Genomic DNA, 22,984 nt, shown 5'->3' on the forward strand with positions numbered 1-22,984 from the left:
CAGTCTTTTTTCAGTTCATCCTATCAGTATTCAATTTTCTTAGTAAGATAGCAGACTAAAAACATTTTTTTGTCCTTTTATTATTATTTTTTATGTATTAACTTTATTTATTAAATATGTTTATTAAATACGCGATGTAAAATTCAATTCAACAGCAGAATCACAAAATATTTAAAAACAGCATATCTTCAGAATTCTTGCTAGAGTGTTGGGGGCTGTCATACATATTTTTATATTAGCTATAGTATTTCTTTAAAAACTAGCCCCGTAAAATACTTATCATAAAAAAGAAAAGTTTATAATGATTTTAATAAGTCCAGCTAGTTTAATTTCATAAAAATATTGAATAATTCTAATTATATTTCACATGAACATATAATACATGATTTAAATCAATTGCATTGAAAAGCAGAACAAAATACTCTTCAGAACAGCGTTACTGCTTTTAAATCGCTTAGGTTATTATTCAGTAACCTTTCAGATTAAATTTGAAAGTACCTTGGGCGAATTTCTTAACAAAAACTGAAAATATCATATATTTTTTCGAGTGCCATACGAGTTTCCGAGTTTGTTAATCCAAAAATTTATTAAAGTTTTACAAAATATGAAATAAATGATAACCCAAATCAGAAATTCAAAATTCGGGCCTCCAGGTTCGCAAGTTCGGGTGGACGACTCAAAATTTAGAATTCAAATTTTGATAGTCTATATACCCTCATTTTTTCATAATGCGAGAAACATATATGAATTAATACAGACGATTCATATTTTTTTTCGTTAAAAATAATACAGGGAGATAATATTTGGTGGCAACAATTTGAACGCTGTTTATAGTGAAACATCTCAAAATCCCATTTTGAGACTAGTCCCTTTAGGCCGTAAATTATATATAAAAAAATCTAATGCAGCTTCACAGAGCCAAAAGAAAGGGGCAGTAGATTATTTCCACACTTCTAACAACAGATAAAGGGAAACTTCTCGAGTGGAAATGGTATCACGCCATTGTTTACCTCACGAAACGCAAAACTACTGACACCTAGTAACCTACAGTCTGGAGCATTTTAACGCTAGCAGCTTCTATTAATGCAACTTAGCACAACGAAGGTCAATGTATTCTACTTCAATATCTGACGAATACTTTGTTATATTTCAGGTTAAACGATAAAAGTGTAGCTCTTCCTAATAACTAATTAATTTTTTAAGTCGTATTACATATTAGACCAGGTGCATTCTCATGGAAAAACGTATGATAGTGAACTACGTCTGACAAGATGCACTAAACGAAATTTTCGAATAATTTGTTACATTAGAAAAAGTGCTTCAAGATCATTCCCCTCCCTCTCTTCTTGCCTCATAACCATGGTAACGACAGCTGCAGAAAATGATCCGAGGCCCCCAAATGTCTTTTTTCAGGCTTAATTTCATTTATTTTTGCTTTGTCAAAAATAAATAAATGAAATAGGTTTTTATATACTCGCTTATAAATTTTTCCCACGTAGTAAAAAAGGTTTTGTTTAAAAACATTCTGTAAATTTCACTTAGCAGTCAATATTATATTATATTCGACAGTTTAAAAATAATTCAGTATTGTCTAGGTATTACTATTGAGAACTGAAATAAAAAATAAAAAGGTTTAAAAATAAGCTTTTATTCAAAACCCATAAAATAATTAATGAAATAAAAGAAAAATAACTTATTATATAGTTTATTGGGAACAAGATATTAAATAATTTTCTTCCAGAACTGTGTCTACAGTTTTGCGTCATTAATAATAAAAGAGTGAGACATTTTTGATAAATTTATAGAGATTACTTTTCACAGTGTCATTCGATTATTCGAATTCGTTATTCGGGCGTCTACGCTTTTATTATTCCTGATATAAAATTTTAGAAGAAATCTGTAAACAGAATTGGATCAATCGTAGAAGATGCTGCACAAATCAGGACGTTGTTTACTTGTGTTACTGAAGCTTGGACACGCATTTTAATGACATAATACTGGCTACGCATCTTTCTAAAAACAAGTTAGAGTTATACTACATTTTCATAACTGACGGAAACTTAAATTATATTTCAACTGAGTTTAAATGTTAGGTTTATAATGTTACTGCGCGAGATTTTTCTATTACAAATCTATTTTATTGTGCGTTGTGTGGTATTGTTAGCATTTAACACAGCGCTTAAAAATGCATTATGACGATTTAACTAATGATTGAAAATAATAACTGAAAATTGAATGAATAACTGAAAATTTACAACCGTACCTGCTCAAAATGCAGAAAAGAATTCTTTGCCTCAAAGAACGTTTTGATCACTGAGGAATGTGTCTGATCTCGGTGTTTCCTGCAGGATGGGTGACTATCTGAATTTTGATTTTTTTATCAGTTGGAGCGAAAGGGTAAACAAAAAAAAAAAAAAAAAAAAAAAAAAAAAAAAAAAAATCGTGATTTTAGTGGTCTGTGGATAAATTGTTTTTATTGTTAGGTAACGGCATTATGGTAGGTTTATTTTCGGCGTTGTCGTTTTTATGAAAATGTTATTTTATTTATAACTCGAATCATTGGAGTTGTACGATATTTCACTCTCGAAAATTGTTCTGTATTTATGATTACTATCTGTTATTTTTGAAAGGTTAAAAACAGGAAACTTCTTTTATTTTCATTACATTGCAGTGTAAGTTACAACGTTCCTTGGGAGATCGTGATCATGGCTGGTGCGCAATGTCGAGGCAGTACACGAGGCGGAGTTTGTGCAATTCTCTGAATATTTTAAGAGAAAACAGATCGTCGTGTACATGGAAAGAACAAATGTAATTTATGGTATATTATGTGTAATGCTTAAAGTATCTTTTTTATATTTCAATTTGAAAACAGATCGTCGTGTACATGGGAAGAACAAATGTAATTTATGGTATATTATGTGTAATGCTTAAAGTATCTTTTTTATATTTTCAATTTGTGTTGCATTACTTGCAAATTGTGATTTTAATTATTATTTTTATATTTTAAATTGGATTTTACGTTTTTTTTTTTTTTTGGTATATTGATAATGTTTTCCAGCTTATGATAAATATCGGTAATTTGATGATCTTTAAGATAAATGTCGAGACGTTAAAATCGCAAACTTGCCCTCGATAAATATCTTCTCGTTATTATTTTAATAAACGGTGTTTGTTATTGTTATTGCACTTGATATTATATTTTCTGTTTGAAACATTGCGTATTATAACAAATTTGTGGTTTTTATTTTCGTATCTTCTTTTCCTTTATGTGAACAATTAGATATTTACCCGTTATTAACGTGCGGAATATTAATATGCGCAAAGACAAAGTTGAGTTCTTAATGTCAGTTTAGAATCTAAGAAACTGTGAAATCGAAATTTTGTATAATGTTCATTTGCCTTAAAAACCTAGTTTTCTTTTTTTCAGTAATATATAAGTTTCAGTAGTATATAAGGCAATATGACGTTGTGTAGCAATAAAATCATTCGTAAATTTGGTAGAATTAAAAGGTTCTACTGTGTAAAATTTAATTAAAAAAATGTTAAAGCTTAAAAATTCTTTTAAACTATTGAAGCTGTCTGAAATACAAGTGCGCGAGACTTGTTGTTTACCATTTTAATAAATAGCAGAACCGAATTATTCAGTCATATTAATCGAAAATTAACAACTTATAATATTTATTTCTTGCAAAACCAAAGTAGTAAATGTATAGTGCAAAATGCGAGATTACATTTTGACGTCACAAGCTTTTAAATACTACTCATTTATGACATCGCTAAACTCCGGTCTCGCATTTTTGTTTATGCAGCGCGTTCTGAGCTTTTCAATTTGAAGCATGAGAATCTATTTATTAAAATTTTTAAGATTTCAAGATTTGGATATTATCTTCTTTGCCACGGAGTGCTGTTTATAATGGAGACCTTCAATTTGGTAAGATGCATTCTTCTTCCCTTTTTTCCTGTTAAAAATATCTATAGCTGCTAGATTTAAGTGACTATTCCTTTTATAATTGTCGCTTTATTCACCAAAACTGAAGCAACCTCCTATATTTCCTACTGTTCCTACTAAACACTAAAATTATAGATTTTTATTGAAAAGGCGTTGACGTTTTTATTTAAATCTTATTCTTTATATTTTTATATAAACGTAACATAGGTTTAATCCTAGTATACGGTATACATGGGATTTGGTGAAGTTATGATGAGCAGGTTTGATGATAAATAATTTTCGTAGCGATCGCATTCTTCCTTTAGCGACTTTGCCGCAATATACTGTAGTCTTGCAGAAATTTCACCTCTGTTTCTTCTATTATAGGAAACTCCTACAAGCACAAATTTTAAAATCAAGTTCAAGACAAAAATAATCATAACTTTTCCGTCGGAACTTTGAAACAACAAAAAGAACGCATACGAAAATGGCGAAGTTGGAAACTGAATATTTGTCATGCGCATTGGTTGCCTGAATAATTGTTATGCGCGTAGTTACCAGAGTTTAGCGTATTCTGAAACTTTGTAGATTTCTACTAACGTGGTTACTAATGATACGTAAAAACCGAATTTCCTTCTTGCTGATTACCTACTCCATATGTTCCTATGTCTTATGTATTATTCTAAGAACTTCAAGGTTAATTTTTATTGCAATCCGTTCTTCTAAATCCGCTGCAAATTTTACGGCACTATTTTTTTTTTGGTTATGCTTGATTTTGATTTTACTATAAGTTAAATCATCGATTCCTTAGTATTAGCTTGAAATGTGGTTCAGACTTCATTTTAAACCATGCCTTTCAATTTCCGTCGTTTTAAAACATCAAATATAGTTGATCGCTTTACATCAAGGATTTTTTGGATACTTAGAATATTTTCATCTTCTTTAAAATTATTAATAAATAATGAAATTTTTAATAAAAATTGTAGTGTCTTGTGATGTTCTCTTCAACAATGGAACTTTTAATGTATTTTGCTAATCATATATAACTTCCAAATGTAGAATATAATGCTTGAGATGTATTTCCATGATTAGTACTTTTTGAATAAACCTTTTTTTACGAGGAGTATTTTGAAGATATTTATTTTTGCAACAAGCAAGGCCTAAAATAGAGAAAAAATAATTTGAAGCCTTTATTTCAATATTTGGTGCAATTCTATTTTTAAATGACCTTAAAAATAGCTGAAACATTACACGTATTATACTTTTGTAGGTATCTGCTGAATAATTTAACTACAGTAGAACTTCGAATGATGAAAATTTCTGTTCATCAACAACTTACCCAAACAAAAACCCCTCGGGTGGCGAACGGTATCTCGAATTACGAACACGGTAACAAATTATATTCAGAGGTGTTTTGAGACAACCGATGCCCGTACTGCATATTGGCCGAAGTTTATTCTTTAACAAAAAAAAACTTTTAAAGGTTTAATTTAAAGGTTGGTAACTGCGAGAAATTTCTGTTGCTTTGGAGCAAAACTTTCAAAACCACGGCTGCAAACGTATTCACTAGATAAAAAAAAAAAAAAAAAAAAAAAAAGACTAACGAACGTCAGAGAAAATTCTATTCTTAAGGCAGACCATATTTTAAGAGAAACATGTTGGCATAACATAGCCATAAATGTTTTCAATTGTTGTTTGACAATTTTGCTGGAAATTATTAAAACGTTTTCTAAAACTTGTCAGGTTAATGTACTAACTAAAGTTATTGCTTTAAGAGTTACCTGGTATTGCCACTCTATGTAATATATTTTCGTGTATTTGCCTGAATACAAAATGAATGTAACAAACTTGTAAATCATTTGAGAGAACGGCAGTACTTACAAATGCAAAATATATGTGTATTCCCGTGAACCGACTATTAATTTTGCCTATTGGCAGAATTGAAACCTGGAAAGCAAATTCTGGATATCATTTTCGGGTAGAACTTCCGCAATTCTATTATCCACTTTGGAGCCATGTAATATTTTGCATCTTTTCAGTTCTAGCACCGAAGCATTTTGTATCCCATTGATTCTTCATATGATTGGAAAAATATAATAGTTTTATAATATAATGAGGTAATTAAAGTAAGAGACGGAACAATGGGATACAGGACCATTCTAACTAGCAAAAAGAAGAAAGCAGTTTCGTTAAATGAAATACATTTGCATTGCATTTTAATATTTACGGAAGCAAATAGTAGAAACAAGGTACTCTAAAATATGGACATGGTCCAGCGGCAGAAATAACCACCGAGCTAACTTCAACCGCAACTGTCTCTGTAATATTGATGTAGTGCACACACGAAGAAATACATGTGAAATAGGGAAGACAATAGTAATGAACAAACATAGGATTTAATATCCGTTCCATACTACTTTTTCAATATTTAATCCGTTGCAAGTCTCGTATGCTGAAGATTTCTTGTAAGTAATTTCCCTATAAAATAAGAATTGACTTCGAAAAGGTTTTCACAAATTTAAATTTGAATAAAAAGGGGAGGGGGAGATGAAATGTCATAATTTTCTGAAATTCATAGATATATCGTGACATATTTTTGCGTAAATCTTGATTCTCAGAGATAAGAGTCGTAATTTTTTTTTCTTATGTAAGATGACAATATTTTAAATTCAATTTTGCATTTTTTAAAATCTAACTCAACTCATGGATTCAAAACAAGAATCTCCAATGATAGGTATACTTACTAACAACTTACACCACGAGAGTACGTACGGGGAGGGCAATAGTTCTTACACTTTACATTTTAAAATTACCTTTAACAATAATTTTTCAATTATTAATTAAAGGTGAAATGCATTAAAAGCTTTTGTCAAAGAATAGGATCATTCCAACTTCTTGCTTAATTCTAGTAGCAGTTCACCCGTCATTTTGATTCCTGCAGCTGAAGAAGAATATTGTTTTAGCTCTCGAAACTATAGTATTGTAAATGTATGCTGATTCTTAATGATAATTAATATCTTTAACATGCCATTTAGTAAACTAAATGTGTTAAGACCACTGAAATTAAATTGTTTTTATTTGCGCTCCTCATACTCATTCAAAAAATTCGAGTTTATCAGCCGAACACTTACATCATCGACAGAATGGCTCTTTCAAATCATTATCATAAAAGAGTAATCAATTAATGAGTAAATAACCATTGTGAAACCTCTAATCACGACCATCTGCCTGAGACGACCATTTATGAAATTTATCTCTCAGAAATGGTCATCATTAATAAAAAATAAATATAATATTAATATAAAATAAACTATTATATATACACTGAAGAGCCATTATGATCATCTACTTAGTAACGCTTTGCGCGACTTTTGGCGTTTAAAACAGCTGCAAGTCGCCTTGGCTAGAATGCCACAAGTAGATGACTAGAGACAGGTTGTACCAAATGTCTGAACAGTGGTGACGGAAAGTCGAGATATTCCTACATAGTGGTGTTTAAGCTTTGAGCTGCTGCTCCATGACATCCCAAATATGCTGTATCGGGTTAAGGCGAGGTAAGTGGCCAGGACATTAACTGAATGCTTCTTATGCTCCTCGAACCACTCCAACACATTTCGAGCCTTGTGACATGAAATGATGTCCTGCTGGAAGATTCCATTTCCAGTTGGGAAGACAGACGCCATATAAAGTGCATTGATACGCAGTTATGTTTAGGCAGCCGGCAGCTTTCTTGGTCTATTCTACCAGAATTAAGGATCCCAGAGTCGTCCATGAGAAAGTCTCCCAAAGCGTAATACCGCCAACCCCCAGCCAGTGTATGACCTGTTGTACAGGGAAGGGGGAGCAACTGTTTGCGTGGAAGACGGCGTGCCCCAAACTGTACGGACCTTGGGCGTGCCCTGACACGATCATCGACGTGAGGCATGAGAAATCGTGATTCATCCGACCAGGAGGCCCACCAGCGGCCAAGCGGTAAAGCCGCTGAACACTAGTAGTTCGGTCCGAGGTTCGAATCCCGCGAATGGACTGGCTGCATGGGTGTTTTCGTGGTTTTCCCCATGTGTAACGTGTATACGAGCCAGTTTACCTTAGAAAGTCCTCCACGAAGGCATCCCTCCCCTTAAGCAGATAGCCCTAGTGTGCTTTGCCATCATTAAATACACTAAACATCCGACCAGGCAACGGTCTTCCTCTATCTATGGTCCAATGACGATGTTCCCAGGCCCACTGTAGGCGTAGTTGATATGACGCTGAGTAAACAGAGGCACATGAGTGGGACGTTTGCTGCGCAGTCGTAAATCCAACAGCGTCCGCTGATCTCATCGTTCCGAAACACAAAGTTAGATGTTGTAAGTGCGGTAAAGATCACCGAACTAATGAATGCACTCTAAAGAAAGAGGACACCCCAAGATGCGTTTTTTGCCAGCAAATCCATGTAAGCTCATATTGGATGTCAAGAATACCAAAAAAGACTCGACGATATTAATAAGAAGAATGTTAAGAAGCAAGTGAAGATACCGACTCCAAATTTATTTGAAGTAAACTTTCAAATTCAAAACCAAGTTTAAGTTACACTGCTAAGATATCCAGCTATAACGAAATTTTGAAGACATTTTGTGTTGGGTATACCCATACCTCTGGCATTTAAAGAATCGGGTAGGGCGGCTTCGAGTTTTTCTGTATGTTCAGTCTTAACATTGAAGCTGAAGATGTTGTTTACATGAAAAGTAGAATTACCTTCCTGTGTGTTGTCTAGTTAAATAAAGTAAATAGGGAATTTCTGATACGTATCTTCTAATTTTTGTGTAAACTACTTCACTTTTCTCACACGGAACTTTCTTTTTGTCAAATGTTTAAAAATAGCATCTTTTAGGCATTATTCCAGAAATATTTTTTTAAAACAGTTTTTGTGGTGCGTTCTTGTTCCAGTAAAGGTGTGGAAGCTGATGTTGAGATGTTCCAAAGTCTGAGTGATTTTTATATAATCTATAATTTTAGGAAAAATAAAGATGAAATTTCGGCGCAGTTGAGATTCAACTTCTTCTTCTTCTTCTTCAGCGAAAAATAATTGCCAAAGCTGAAATATGAAATAAAATTAACTTAAAAAAAATGCTTTAATATTGAAAAATAATTCATTTGCTACAGTGTGGCAAAAATCTAAGCATTAAAAATGAAACGAAGTAAAAAAAAAATAAAATAAAAGAAAGCCAATTTCCAAAGAAAGTTATTTTGTTTATTTGGAAAGAGTCGCCTTATTATGCACAAGAACAGAAGATAATTCCCATATTTTCGAATGCTTTTTTTGAAAACCTTGCTTTGTAATTTGGCAGTTCTCATCTCTTTTTATTCTTATTTACAAAATAAAATGAAGTCTGGAAATTTTCGCATTCGTTTCGCTAACAGAGCTTTCGCTTCATTGACTTTTCTCTCTGAGTTTTGAAATCTATTTTCAGATAAAGAGATTCATTTTAATTTGAGGCAGAGGAAATTCATAGCAAATTGTATATTTCAAAAACAGTTGCAAAACTAGCATAAATTCAGAGATTTATGATAATGGCATTTTGTACTTTTATATTTTCTATTTTGACACAAGATGTGCACAAAAACATACTCCCACGCACATTAGTAACAATATTATAAAGTTAATGTGTTAAAAATAGTTTTTGAAATGAAAAATGAGTAAAAATTTATTAGTAATTTAAACAATTATTAGTAAGTAACAGTTTATGTCTCAATGGAGTTAAAATAAAGACAGAAATATCATGGTTAAAATTTTAGTATATTTCTTATTCAAGCATAGCAGTTAAAACATCAACATATAATAATCCTAAATCTAGACATTTCAGAACGAACTGTCGCACTAGTGGCCGAGAAATTAAATTCGACTTGAATCTGAACTTAAGTGTACAGGCCGACTTCATGGTGTTTATCGTATCTTTTCTCTCTAATAACATTGATACGAACCTCTATATGTGAATAACATCTATACGTGAAATCTTTAGAAAATTTCCATAAAGGCGTCCCTTCTTTTAAGCAGGTAACCCGCACTTACATAGACATATTCAAATAACCTAATCTTCAAAGCTAATAGTACGTACTATATAATAATAATAATATAATTTATAATTATATACATAATTTATAATGCTTATTAGAATGCTTTTTTTTCGAACGGCGGGCACATTTATGTCTTTTTTAAACATTGGCCACTCTTAAGGCCGGAAGTGGGGGTCCTTTTATTGTGGAGGCATCTAACAGGCGGCCATCGTGACTTCCCATAATGAGACGGACAATTACAATCATTCCTTCTCTTTCTCGAAGGATTCGAACCCGAATCCTTCGGTATCGCTTGGCTCCCCTAACCACTATACCATCTGGGCGGGTTATTAGAATGCTAATGATTATAACTGTCCAAATTAAACTTTCAAAAATGATGAAAGAAAGTATAATATACATAGTTTTGAAGTAAATTAGTATGGTTTCTGCTTAAATAACCTCTGAGCAATACGATAATTATATTTGTATTGAATCGTTTATAGATCGTTTTGGATTTTATTAGCAGCTCTTAGTATATTTAGGTGACAGGGTAGAGTTCAAATAACTGATAAAGCATTCTAATTAGCATTATAAATTATGTATATAATTATAAATTATATTATTATTATTATAGAATATGTACTATTAGCTTTGAAAATTAGATTATTTGAATATGTCGAAGTACGTATGATATATCAAAGTTTATACGTTGTAAGGATCTTAAGTTTTACTAAAGTTTATTTTATTTTAAATCTTTACTATCACTTCTTATTTTCTACTTCCGGCCAGAATTATAAGCGTTAAGGTTTTTATGCAAAGTTCGTCTGGCGAACGCCAAGTATTTAAGTTGTGGCTTTTTGCCAAGCGAGAGAGAGGAAGCAGTATATCGAAGCAGGCCGCTTACCTTAGAAGTTACGCAGTTGCTTGTTGCCTTCCAGGCCAGAGGTTTTAATCCTCTTGATAAATTAAAACGTATTGTAGTGTTCACAGTCTCTGTGCTACATACGCTTCCTGTTATTATAAGGCCAATCTTCCACGTGTATTATTCTAAAGTTAAATTAGAGTTTAGTTTTATTTTTATACTTTTACGTTAGACCCCGAGTGGCGGGTCATTGTATTCCGAAGTACGGAAGTTATTGTATATAGAGAAAAATAAAGTGTTTTGTATGCCCTTCGTCTGTATCCTGTCTACTTACCACAATTGGTGAACATAGCTTTAGTGAGCTCTCTGTTCCGAGTCAGGTCCTTGTATGTTCCCGAAGAAGGTTAGAAGGAAAAGTGAACCTGATAGTGGCGCCCAACGAAGAAGAATAACCATGGCCGAGTTTCAAGAAGAACCTGTGCTGCCTGCAGAAACGCCTCAGAATCCAGAAATGCCAGCTGCCGCCCTGGAAGGATTCGGTTACATCGTCCAGACCATGCGCGCTTCGATGAAACCAGAAGCAACGTTTAATGGAAACTCACCGGTAACCAGTTTTTTGGAAAAATTGGATGACCACTTCATGCTCTACCCCGTGCACGAGTTTCAAGAAGTTACCTTAGCTACCAGCGCTTTGAGGGGCCAAGCGCTTAACTGGTTCAAATGTATCGGCAGAAGTCTCTTGGGTCAAGCAGGAAGTCCCACCTATACTTACGAAAATTTCAAGATTGCCCTACTAAAAGCCTTCCCTGTTGTAAGGGATCGTGCGAAATTAGAAACGGAACTTTTCAGCATATATCAACAAAGAATCGAAAACCTCTCGAGCTTTATTTTAAGAAAAATTCACGTTTTCAAGCTCTTGTATGGAAACCGTCCGGATCCTGAAATAATTCAAGTGATTTTGCCGAGGTTACTGCCCCAAGTGCAAGACTTTATTAAACTAAGAAATCCGACTACACTGGAAACGTTATTTGAGCTAGCAATCCAGTTTGAAAGTAGAAGAACGGCGGACGTCGAAAGAAGACGCCAATATCAACAGCGAAACCAATTTGGTACGCCAAGGCTACAGCAAACTCAAGCACATGGCTACGGAGGCAAAGCGAATCAGTGGGCAAGGAAACCCGAGCATTCAAAAACAGCCGGCGAACGTCGACAGTTCAATAGCAACCCAGAAAAAAAGTCTCAAGGCCAGTGGAAAAAGAAGGAAAGCACGGAAAGGAAAAATAATTTAAACTAAAACGGATTTCTGCTGACGAGAGGGTGCGGAAATCCGAAGGCCACGAAAACCCCTCTTCCTACAAGTTAAATACAGTAATGGTGAAAAATTTGACTCTTCCGAAGATTGAAGTCTTGGTGAATAATATCCCGGCCACCGCACTCCTGGATACCGGCGCGCAGTGTTCCTGTGTGGCAGAGGAGTTTTTTAGAAAGTATTTTCGCAAATACCGCATATATAATGCGGATAATACAACAGTGTTAGCGGCGCAAGGAGAAAAATGTAAGTGCGTAGGTAAAGTACCTTTGTATATCCGTATCAAGGACGAACAAGTAAAGGTGATGTTTTTTATAGTAAAGAATCTGCAAGCACATTTAATCTTGGGGATAGATTTTCTTTCAGACGCACAAGCTACACTGGATTTTAATGAAGCGTCCCTTAAGCTGACAATGAAACCAGTGCGTGTAGAAAAGGCTGAACCGCCAAGGTTAAATCTTGACCACCTGCCTAATGACGAGCAAGATAGAATCCGACAAGTGGTAAGTGAATTTGCTTCGTTATTTAGTGATATTCCAGGATTTACTCAGGTTACTAACCATAGTATTGACACCGGAGATGCATTGCCAGTTCATCAAAAACCATACCGGTATGATAAGAATAAGGAAAAAATTATAGAATGGCATATTACCGATATGCTACGTAAAAAGATCATAACGCCCATCTCAAGTAGTTATGCTAGCCCGGTGGTTTTATGTAAGAAAAATAATGACTATCCTTTGGAGCATCCAAAAAGGTGGAGATTCGCTATTGATTACCGTAAATTAAATTCCATAACGAAATATCCGGTATATCCGTTACCGATCATAGAAGAAATTTTAAGGAACATAAAATCAACCAAATTTATGACGACTTTAGACTTAACGACTGGATATTTTCAAATAGGGGTGAGGCCTGAGGACGTGCCTAAGACTGCTTTTATAACCAAGTCTGGCACTTATGCATTTTTGCGTATGCCGTTTGGCCTTTCAGGCGCCCCGGCAACATTTCAGCGATGCATGGACATTGTGTTAAGACCTGTTCTTGGAAAGTCCACATTTATCTATTTAGACGATATCATTATTACTAGTGATAATCTCGACCAACACGTACAGGATTTAAGACAGGTGTTTTCTTTATTAAATGAGGCCGGTCTAAAAGTTAATGTCGAAAAGTGCAAATTTGCAGCTCCTGAATTAAAATATTTAGGTTACAAAATATCTCAAAAAGGGATCGAGACAGATGAATCAAAAATAATCGCTGTACAAAAGTATCCGACTCCGAACACGGCAAAGAAGCTCTCTTCTTTTCTAGGACTTTGTTCATATTATAGGTCCTTTATAAAAGATTTTGCGGCTATCGCTGAGCCATTGTTAAAATTAAAAAGGAAAAAGGCAAGATTCTCGTGGACGGCCGAAGCCAATAGTGCTTTCGAAAAATTAAAACAAGCATTAACGCAAGCCCCTGTGTTGAAATTTCCTGAAAAGGATGAAAATTTAGAAATTTCAGCGGATGCTTCGGATTATGCGGTAGGAGCGGTACTTTCGCAAAATCAGCAGCCCGTGGCATTTTTTAGCCGAACTTTAAATCAAACACAAAGAAACTATTCCGCGACCGAGAGAGAGGCACTTGCAGTTCTGTTAGCAGTGCAAAAGTTCCGAGTCTATTTTGGAAAGGCGCCGATAACAGTGTACTCTGATCATGCAGCAGTAACTAGATTGTACTCAGGAAAAAATTTATCCCCAAGGTTAATAAGATGGGCACTCAAGCTGCAAGAATATAATCTGGTAATCAAGCGTACCCCTGGAAAGGAAAATATCGTAGCAGATGCCCTATCAAGGATTAAAATAGACGAACAAGGCAATACCGTAAAGATGGCAATGCTGACAGCATGTACAATAAATTACCGAGAAACTGTAATAACCGAACTGGGTAAGGATCCTGAGTTTGGAAGTATTTATGAGTATTTGAAGGATCCTGAAAATTTTAGCCACCAAGATATTGTGGCGATAAGAAATAGGGCGGCCCATTACGAACTAATAGATGGTCTATTATTCTATACAAAAACTACGAATTCCAACAACGAATTTCGACCTGTTATCCCAGCTAGTCTTAGATTAAATATCCTGCAGGAGCTCCATGACAGCCCTTTAGCTTCTCATGCTGGTATTCGAAAAACTATCCAACGCGTACGCGAGGCAGTCTACTTTCCTGAACTGCAAAAGTTAACAAGGGCGTATGTCCAGTCCTGCCCAACATGTCAAGCAGTTAATTATATTAATTTCCGCCCGGCCGGGTTTCTAAATAGTATTAAATCCGAATTTCCAAATGAAATAATTGGCATCGATTTATTGGGCCCTTTCCCAAAAAGTCAGTTAAATAAAAGTCGCTATCTCCTTGTTATGGTTGATCATTTTAGTAAATGGACCGAAATAGTTCCCTTAAAACGAGCCTCCGCGAAATTAGTTACTGATTCTGTTTTAAATAAATATATTTTAAAATACGGGGCGCCCCTAAAAGTTATATCGGATAATGGTCCTCAATTTGTAAGTAATATATTTGAAGACATGTGCCAAAAACTGGGCATACGTCATTTAAAAATGGTCCCGTATCGGCCGCAATCAAATATAGCGGAACGGGTCAATAGAAATATAGTGAAAATTATCCGTAGTTATGTTAAAAATTTTCATAAAAGCTGGGATAACTATGTCAATGAATTTGCTTTCGCCTTTAGGACCGCAAAACATGATACAACGGGAAAAACTCCTGCTGAGTTATTTCTAGGCAGAAAGATTATAACACCGTTAGATAAATTATTTTATGTGCAACAAAGAGCCCCAGAATTTAAAATGGGTGATATAGAAAAACTAATAAAAGAAGCAAAAAAGAATACGGAAGTAGCACAAAGAAAACAGAAGCTATATTATGATTTGAAACGACGGGAGTAACTTATAAAGTAGGGGATGAAGTTTTAAAAATTAAGCATTCACTTTCTTCAGCATCAGAAGATAAAACTGCCAAATTTTTTCCACGATTTGAAGGACCATATGTTATAGAAAAAATAACTCACGCTGTTGTAGTGCTAAAAGCAAGAAATGGTGAAACCTGTTCCGCAAACATTGATCAAATCAAGCCCTACTTCGATCGTAATAAAATGCAAATCTTTTCAGATCTTTTGCAGGATCCGGCACGGCAGACACCGCAGGTACAAGTTCCAGAGGTGGAAAAACGACAAGTACAAGGGCAAGCCAATGAGAGACAGAAGCAAGTGAAAAGAAAATTGCCCCGCGGAAAAATTGAAGGTAACAAGAAAAAGAAGCCGTTCCACCGTCCAGAAAACAGAGTTCACGAACACCCCCAGAATGAAGAAGGGAGAAGGACGACGTATGTGAAGAGGACCAGGAGAAATGACGGCAACTATAACCCGGCTTTAAAACGGAAGATCTACTCATCCGACAGAACTCTCCGCAGCAAAAGTCGCCGAACTGCGGAAGGGCCATCAGCGGCGGAGGAAAAAGTACAAGGAAAGTTTGAACGGCCAGCAACGAGGTCCAAGCAAGAACACGGAAGAAATTTCCCGGTTCCGCCAAGACCAGCTGCCATCAAACGGCCAAGACCACAAGCAGAGGAGAAAAGGAAAGTATTCAAGGGTGGCCGTACTGGTGAAAAAAGGAAGCTTCCAGAGGAAAGCACTGAAGGGCGAGCCCGTACAAGAAGGAGGATAAATCAAGCTACTATCTGCAGTACCTTTAAAGACTGGGCCCAGAAAAGGATGTCCGAATATTACAAAGATAAGTAAAATTTTATGTTACTTTGCAAACTTAAGTTAATCTTTCATTCTTACTGCAAGTGGCAGATTTCAAGAAGTTTTACCTCATGCGAGGTCTACCTTTATCGCCAAAAGGGCGAGAAATGAGTTGTGACCGATTTTCGTATTATGTTTTTCAATTACTCGTGCGTAAAACTAAAGTTGATGTATAATAGCGTTGTGTAAAAACTTAAATATTGTAAAAAGTTATTGTATAAATTTTATTTAAAACATTCTAGCAAGAGAGAAGTTTTAGTCTGAAAGACTTTTTGAAATGTATTATTTCAATGTAGAAAGAATTGGCACTTGCTTTGAAAAGAATAGAAGTTAACAATGTACTACTAATGTATGTTTTCAAATCTGTAAAATTAACGGCATGTTGATATGTTCTGTTATTTAAATGTTAAGAAATACCGTGATATGGTAAAAGTGAAAGTAATGTTAAAAATTTGTTATTCGTGTGACTGTAAAGACTAAATCATGGCGAATATGTGTTAAAGGTTGAATGATGTAGTTAGGCTCTCTGACGCTACACTTTAGAGTTAGCCACTTTTAGAATAGTACCTCAGGGTTTAGAGTTGAAAGTAGGGTGTGTTAAGAGGTCTCGTTATGTTGAATTTTAACACGTTAGTGTTTTGATTGTAGGAGGAAGTGTGGCACACGTAGACAGAAACACATTCGTGTTTGGTGTTCTTTTACAACACATGTCAGAGAGCACGGGGAGAGATAATTAAAATAGTCATGAATGAAATAAGAATGTTAAGAGCAGTATAATTGTATATGTTACTTGCCATGTCATTGTGTAACATTTCATTAAACTAGTTTTCCTTCCAGATCTCTGGAAGGAACCAGAATTGAATAAAAGCTCCTGTTTAGATGCAGTACAGATGAAAAAAAGATTGTTGTATATCCTGGGAGCTGCTATTGTAACAAATTTCTTTCTTTTAAATTTTCTAGTTTCTAGCGAAGTTATGTTTGTAAAAGATTGGCCTCGCGTTAGATTCTAGAGCTAAAAGTTTTCAACAAGGTCGTTTTAGACCTCAGTTTCAAACTAATTAACTCTGGCGCGAAGTATGTAAGGATCTTAAGTTTTACTAACGTTTATTTTATTTTAAATCTTTACTATCACTTCTTATTTTCTACTTCCGGCCAGAATTATAAGCGTGAAGGATTTTATGCAAAGTTTGTCTGGCGAACGCCAAGTACTTAAGTTGTGGCTTTTTGCCAAGCAAGAGGGAGAGGAAGCAGTGAGTCAACGCAGGCCGCTTACCTTAGAAGTTACGCAGTTGCTGTTTGCCTTCCAGGCCAGAGGTTTTAATCCTCTTGATAAATTAAAACGTATTGTAGTGTTCACAGTCTCTGTGCTACATACGCTTCCTGTTATTATAAGGCCAATCTTCCACGTGTATTATTCTAAAGTTAAATTAGAGTTTAGTTTTATTTTTATACTTTTACGTTAGACCCCGAGTGGCGGGTCATTGTATTCCGAAGTACGGAAGTTATTGTATATAGAGAAAAATAAAGTGTTTTGTATGCCCTTCGTCTGTATCCTGTCTACTTACCACAATTGGTGAACATAGCTTTAGTGAGCTCTCTGTTCCGAGTCAGGTCCTTCTATGTTCCCGAAGAAGGTTAGAAGGAACATTGAACCTGATAACGTAAGTACAATGGTGTGCAAAAATTAAGGACGAAGTCGAAAAATTAGCATATCAGCTGAACGAAGAGGCAGAGCGGACAGAAAGGACCAATCAGGAGATTAAGTAAGGTGATGTACAGTAGCACATGCGCAAATATGCAGGTAGACGTAATGGGGGAGTGTCTGAGTAGTATAAAGCATGTTGTCGGTGTAAGATCAGTATTTTTGGCAAAGCGATTGCACGCCGTATAGCAGTTAAAATCATACCGAGTTGCTGCCTCAGCGAGAAATGGCGAATAATCAATCTGTTAGACGACATCTGGATGCTTTTACTCGAGGTCGAATCATTGGGAAGTTGGAGGAAGGCCGCAGTGTGACAAGTGTGGTTGCAGAGTTCGGAATTGCTCACAGCATCGTTTCACGACTTTGGAGACAATTTCAAATTACAGGAACAGCTATCCGGGGGTTTAGTAGTGGTCGTCCACGAGGAACCACACCCGCAGATGACCGGTATATTGCCTTAAAGGCTAGAAGAAACAGGCGGCAGACAGCGGGAGAAATCGCTAGACACACGACACAGGCGACTGGACGACCGATATCGCGTTTTACCGTGGCCAGAAGACTGCACGGTGGTGGTCTGTTTACACGACGCCCTGTGCGGTGTGTACCTCTAACGCCTGCCCGTCGGAGAAGGCGTTCTCTGTGGTGCCGGGCACACCGGAATTGGAGAGACAATGAATGGGGACGAGTACTCTTTACAAATGAGAGCAGATTCAGTCTGAGTAGCGATTCTCATCGCATACTCATCTGGAGAGAGCGGGGAAGCCGCAATCATCCCTCGAACATCATTGGAAGGGATAGGTATGGAGGGGGCGGTGTTCTCGTTTGGGGAGGCATCATGCTTGGTAGTCGTACAGACCTTCACATCTTCGACGCAGGTTCAGTCAACGGGACCCGTTATTGTAACGAGATTCTTCTTCCATATGTGTGTCTTTTTAGAGGTGCTATGGGTCCACAGTTCCTTTTCATGGACGACAATGCACCATGTCATCGCACAGTAGCTGCCGATCAGCTCTTAGAGAGTGAGGATATGGAACGTATGGATTGGCCGGCACGATCTCCGGATCTCAATCCCATCGAGCATGTATGGGATTTTCTAGGCAGACGCTTGGCAGCTCGTACCTTACCACCAGTAACGATTCCTGAGCTTCGATTGGCGCTGCAAGACGAATGGGCAGCAATGCCTCAACAACTCATTGACACCCTCATTCTCAGCATGGGCAGACGCTGTGAAACCTGCCTAGCAGTCAGGGGAGATCATATCCCCTATTAAAGACCGGGTGTTTCTTGCTGGACACCCATCACAGGGATGTTTCGGCCTTCAGTCGCATTGCGCTCCATGCTACTTTTTCAATAAAGCTTCTTTTTATCCCTCTAATTTCTCTTTTAGTAAGTGTTGCTTACATTACTCATGTCCTTACGTATTTTGGATCTTACGGTATTAAATGTGTTGATTTGGAAAGCTTTTGTAAAGTTATATTGAAAAAAACCGTCTCGTCCTTAATTTTTGCACGCCAGTGTATATCAGTTTATACGTAAGTTTATACGTAAGTATATAATACGTCATTAATTATTTTATACGTGAGATATAAAATTTTACTGCCATTAGCCGGAACTTCTATAATCCCCTTCTCGGTATATGCCTTATAAGAACCTCTGTGGTAAGAACGAAAACAACTATTATCAAAGTTTGCTCATTTATATTGCCACTTAGTGGCCATAAAAAAATTGAAACAATATTTATGTAATTTAGTAACTTTTTTCACTAGAAATTGTAAAGCAACAAATTTTTATTTGAAACACACAGTTACCAACGTTCACTTGGCGAGAGGAAAACCGCATTAACTTAAGCAATTAGCAATTTGTAACAAAATAAAAGAAAAGCTTATCGCGGATATTGATATACATCTTTGTATCTTGAATGGTGGCAGTGACTTTTGGCTTATTAAGTATTTTAGATGCCCCTTTGTCGCATACATTATACGGTTAGAAACATCCAAGATTTCTCCAGGTTTCGAACCCGAGCCCGATGACATTGAAAGGATGACTGATGAATGATAGTTGATTGCAGTAGTTCAAATCATTCTTCCTGGTATCAAAACCATGCTATTTATCTCCTTTTTTCTTTCTCACATTTATGCGGGGATGGTTTCGGCAGCTGTCAACAATCAAAACGGAGTGGCAATGTATCCAAAACCATACTGACTTTAGTTCGTCCGTATAGAGGTCTTCTGCCCTCTAGCTTTGATCTCGCGAACTTGCACTAAAATTCCAAGCAGCACTATTTATTTCCCTGAGATTTTAGCGCCAGGATTAAAACTGAGGGAAGGTGGCAACTTGTTCCCATCAACAGTAATGTTCTACATTAAAAGGTATCTGCTCTCGTTGTTCGATACAGACCTGAACAGGCAATCAACAGTAAGCGAGCCTGTACACATTGCAATTTCTCAGTTTACACTGTTTAAATTTTCATTCATCAATGAATTCCAACGGATTTTTTTTTTAAATTTTATTTTGCCTAAAAAAACTTTTACAATAGTATTTTACTTATCTAACACAGAGGGTATTAATACATTTATAGCACAATTTCAGTAAAGAGTTTAAAAAAACAAATGTTTTGGAATAAAACTTCTGGTAACTGCTTATTATTTGAAATAAAAAGTATCATCTGCTACTTTTAAATTTCGTCTTTCAAATTATCGCACGTAAACAAGCTGTGGATTGAAGAATATGTTTTTGAGCTTTTCGACGAAAGATTTTCATATTCCATGATTTCATAATGTACCGAAATACATGGCATTGAAATTTCTAAGTGCAAAATGAGCAATAATATTAATAGAAAGGAAAAAGCGACCATTCATTACTCCTATATAAAAAGCAAACTCTAAACGAAAAACCGAAAATGTACGTAATGTTGCTAATGTCCCTAAAGTTAAAACATTGCTACCATGAGAACATCCGCCGACGTAGAAATGAATTGCAAAGTCTTTAAATACACCGCTAGCAACAATAAATAAAATAATAAAGCAAGCTAAAAAACATAGTGTTCACGAGTTTTTGCCGAGGAATGTGTTTCAACGGAAAACAATTTGTAGAATCCGGTATGAAAACAATTTAGCAGGAGATAAATGAAAACATATTGTGACTCTTTATGAATTATGAGCTTTTCTAAATGACTGCAACAAAAAAATGGGTCAATCATTATGGAAAAAGAAGAGAAAAAAACGTACAAACCTGATTCCGTCAATGGAATCAAAGTTTCAGTAAAAGGTTTGCGCTTGTCGCATGAATTCTCCTAGAATGTCAAATCAAAAATAAGAAGAATGGAAAAAAGTGTTAATATCAACTCACCGTACTACCAAGACCGAGTTTTACATTCTATATTTACAGAAGAAGTTCCATTTCTTTATCCCCATGACTTTCAAAGTGTGAAGCTTCATCAAGACAAAGCAACAAGTCATAATTCGAAAAGGACCATTGCATTCTTTGAAAAAATAAAGACTAATATAGGTATTGCATATATACCTTTTCAACGTATTCGTACAAAGTTCTGAGTTTTCGCCTAAAGACTATTATGCCTTTGGTCTCTGAAAAACAGCTCTTTCTAAGAGCAAGTCCATCTTGATTTATGAAATCTAGAAGAGGAATGGAAATCAGTACCCTTGGAAATTTTACAAACGGTCCTTCTATCGTTGAAATCACTATGCAAACTTATAGTCCAGAAAAAAGATTCTTTACATTTTAAGCATTAATTAAACAGCCCGAAATCGTTCTAAAAATGTGTAAAACTCCTCTGTATTATTTAAGTTATGAAATATTATGGAATGGTAATATTGAAATATTTTGCAGGAAAACATTGTATCCGGAGATCACTCAAAAGTGTCTTCTTCAGAGACTAGGTCATTATCTACAATCATTAAATCCCTAATGGAGAAAGCTCAACCTTGGTTTCCAGTCTTCTTCAGCATCTCTTATTACAGACTTCCACATTCGTATGAAGAATGCCAGGGAAGAGTCTTAGAAAACCTTCAAATATTCAAGAGCAATTACGTCGCTATTCTTCTTTTATTAATGCTGTATTACCTAGTAACGAATATCCTGGCTCTAATTATTATTGGTTTTGCTTTTATTATATACTATGTATCCAGCGCAAAGGAAATTCCTAAAACAGCATTCGGCAAAGAAATACAAAGTCAACATCGACTGATAGCAATAATAATGATCACGATCCCTATTTTGTACGCAACCGGTATGCGAATGCTCTTGTTTTATTCGAGTGAAACCGCATTTATAATAGTTTTACTACACTCTTTGTGCTTTGATCAAACACTTCTGTCAAAGAATCAACTTGAGAAACAAGGAGATCATCCGGTTTAGTCTTCAATCTGAAATATACAGTATAAGCAGGATTATTATTGTTCTCTGGTAATTGTATAAAATATTAATTGTGTAAAATATTAATTGTATAAAATATTGTGTAAAATATTAATTGTATAAAATATTAATTGTGTAAGTATTAAAAATTTCATCTACTGTTAATTAAATTATCATCATTAATGAATCTGTGTTAAATATTTCGTAATATTAATTGAAAATATATTATTTTATAAGTGTTGTCCTTGTCTCACTCATATAAGTTCGGTTTTGCGGTTTGTTGAGCTTTGATGGACTACTTGTAGATACCATTCATTAGCTATGTAAGAGCCAAGAAATTAGTAAATTTAACCCCTCATTTCGCTGAGATTCGAATCATTGATCTTCCAGTTGGTAGTTCGACATACTAACCAATTTACGCTACAAGAGTATGCATTCACTTCTTATATATTTCTTTTAGAATATTTAAAGTACTCTCATTTAAGAAAACGATATTTTGTTAATGTGGTTAATGTTTCATAAAAGAGTTGTCCAGGAATTGGACTTATCGTAGAATACATGTGAGGTTATCGTAGAATACAACCTTTCAGTTGATAGTAATTGAGCTGGTTAAAAATTGAAGTCAGGCGAGATGCTGCAAGGTTTGATGTTACTGATCAAAAATCTTTGAGCGTGTGACATCACTGACTCGTAGTCTCTGCTTCAGAGAAACAACTCCCTTGGGGAACATAAGGTAATTGGTCTTCGTTTCTCCCACTTCTGTAAGTCAAGTGACGTCACTGAGTCACTGAACTGGAGCGCTGGAAAGAACATAGCCTTGTCTATTTACTAACATCGGGTTACCTCTACAAGGGGAGCAATGTCTTCGTAAAAAAAGAAAAAAAAAAAAAATTTGCCTCGGGAAAAAAAAAAAATGTAGAAAGATTTTTTAACAACGTAGAGAATTTAATTGCATAAGAGCTTCTTTCTTT

At 35.4% G+C, this 22,984-nt stretch overlaps 1 protein-coding gene across 1 annotated transcript; it reads left to right on the plus strand.

The window, feature by feature from the left end:
* The first annotated feature begins 3,859 nt into the window (after nucleotides 1–3,859).
* LOC118205644 (uncharacterized) lies at nucleotides 3,860–22,170 on the plus strand. The gene is made up of 2 exons (XM_035377934.2): nucleotides 3,860–3,931; nucleotides 21,489–22,170. The coding sequence occupies exons 1-2, from the start codon at nucleotides 3,914–3,916 to the stop codon at nucleotides 22,014–22,016; spliced, it is 546 nt and encodes a 181-aa protein (XP_035233825.1). The 5' UTR covers nucleotides 3,860–3,913; the 3' UTR covers nucleotides 22,017–22,170.
* The last annotated feature ends 814 nt before the right edge of the window (nucleotides 22,171–22,984 follow it).

This window comes from Stegodyphus dumicola, chromosome 9, assembly GCF_044657685.1.
Source record: "Stegodyphus dumicola isolate Sdum_Otavi_A_Nest chromosome 9, ASM4465768v1".
NCBI lineage: Eukaryota > Metazoa > Arthropoda > Arachnida > Araneae > Eresidae > Stegodyphus > Stegodyphus dumicola.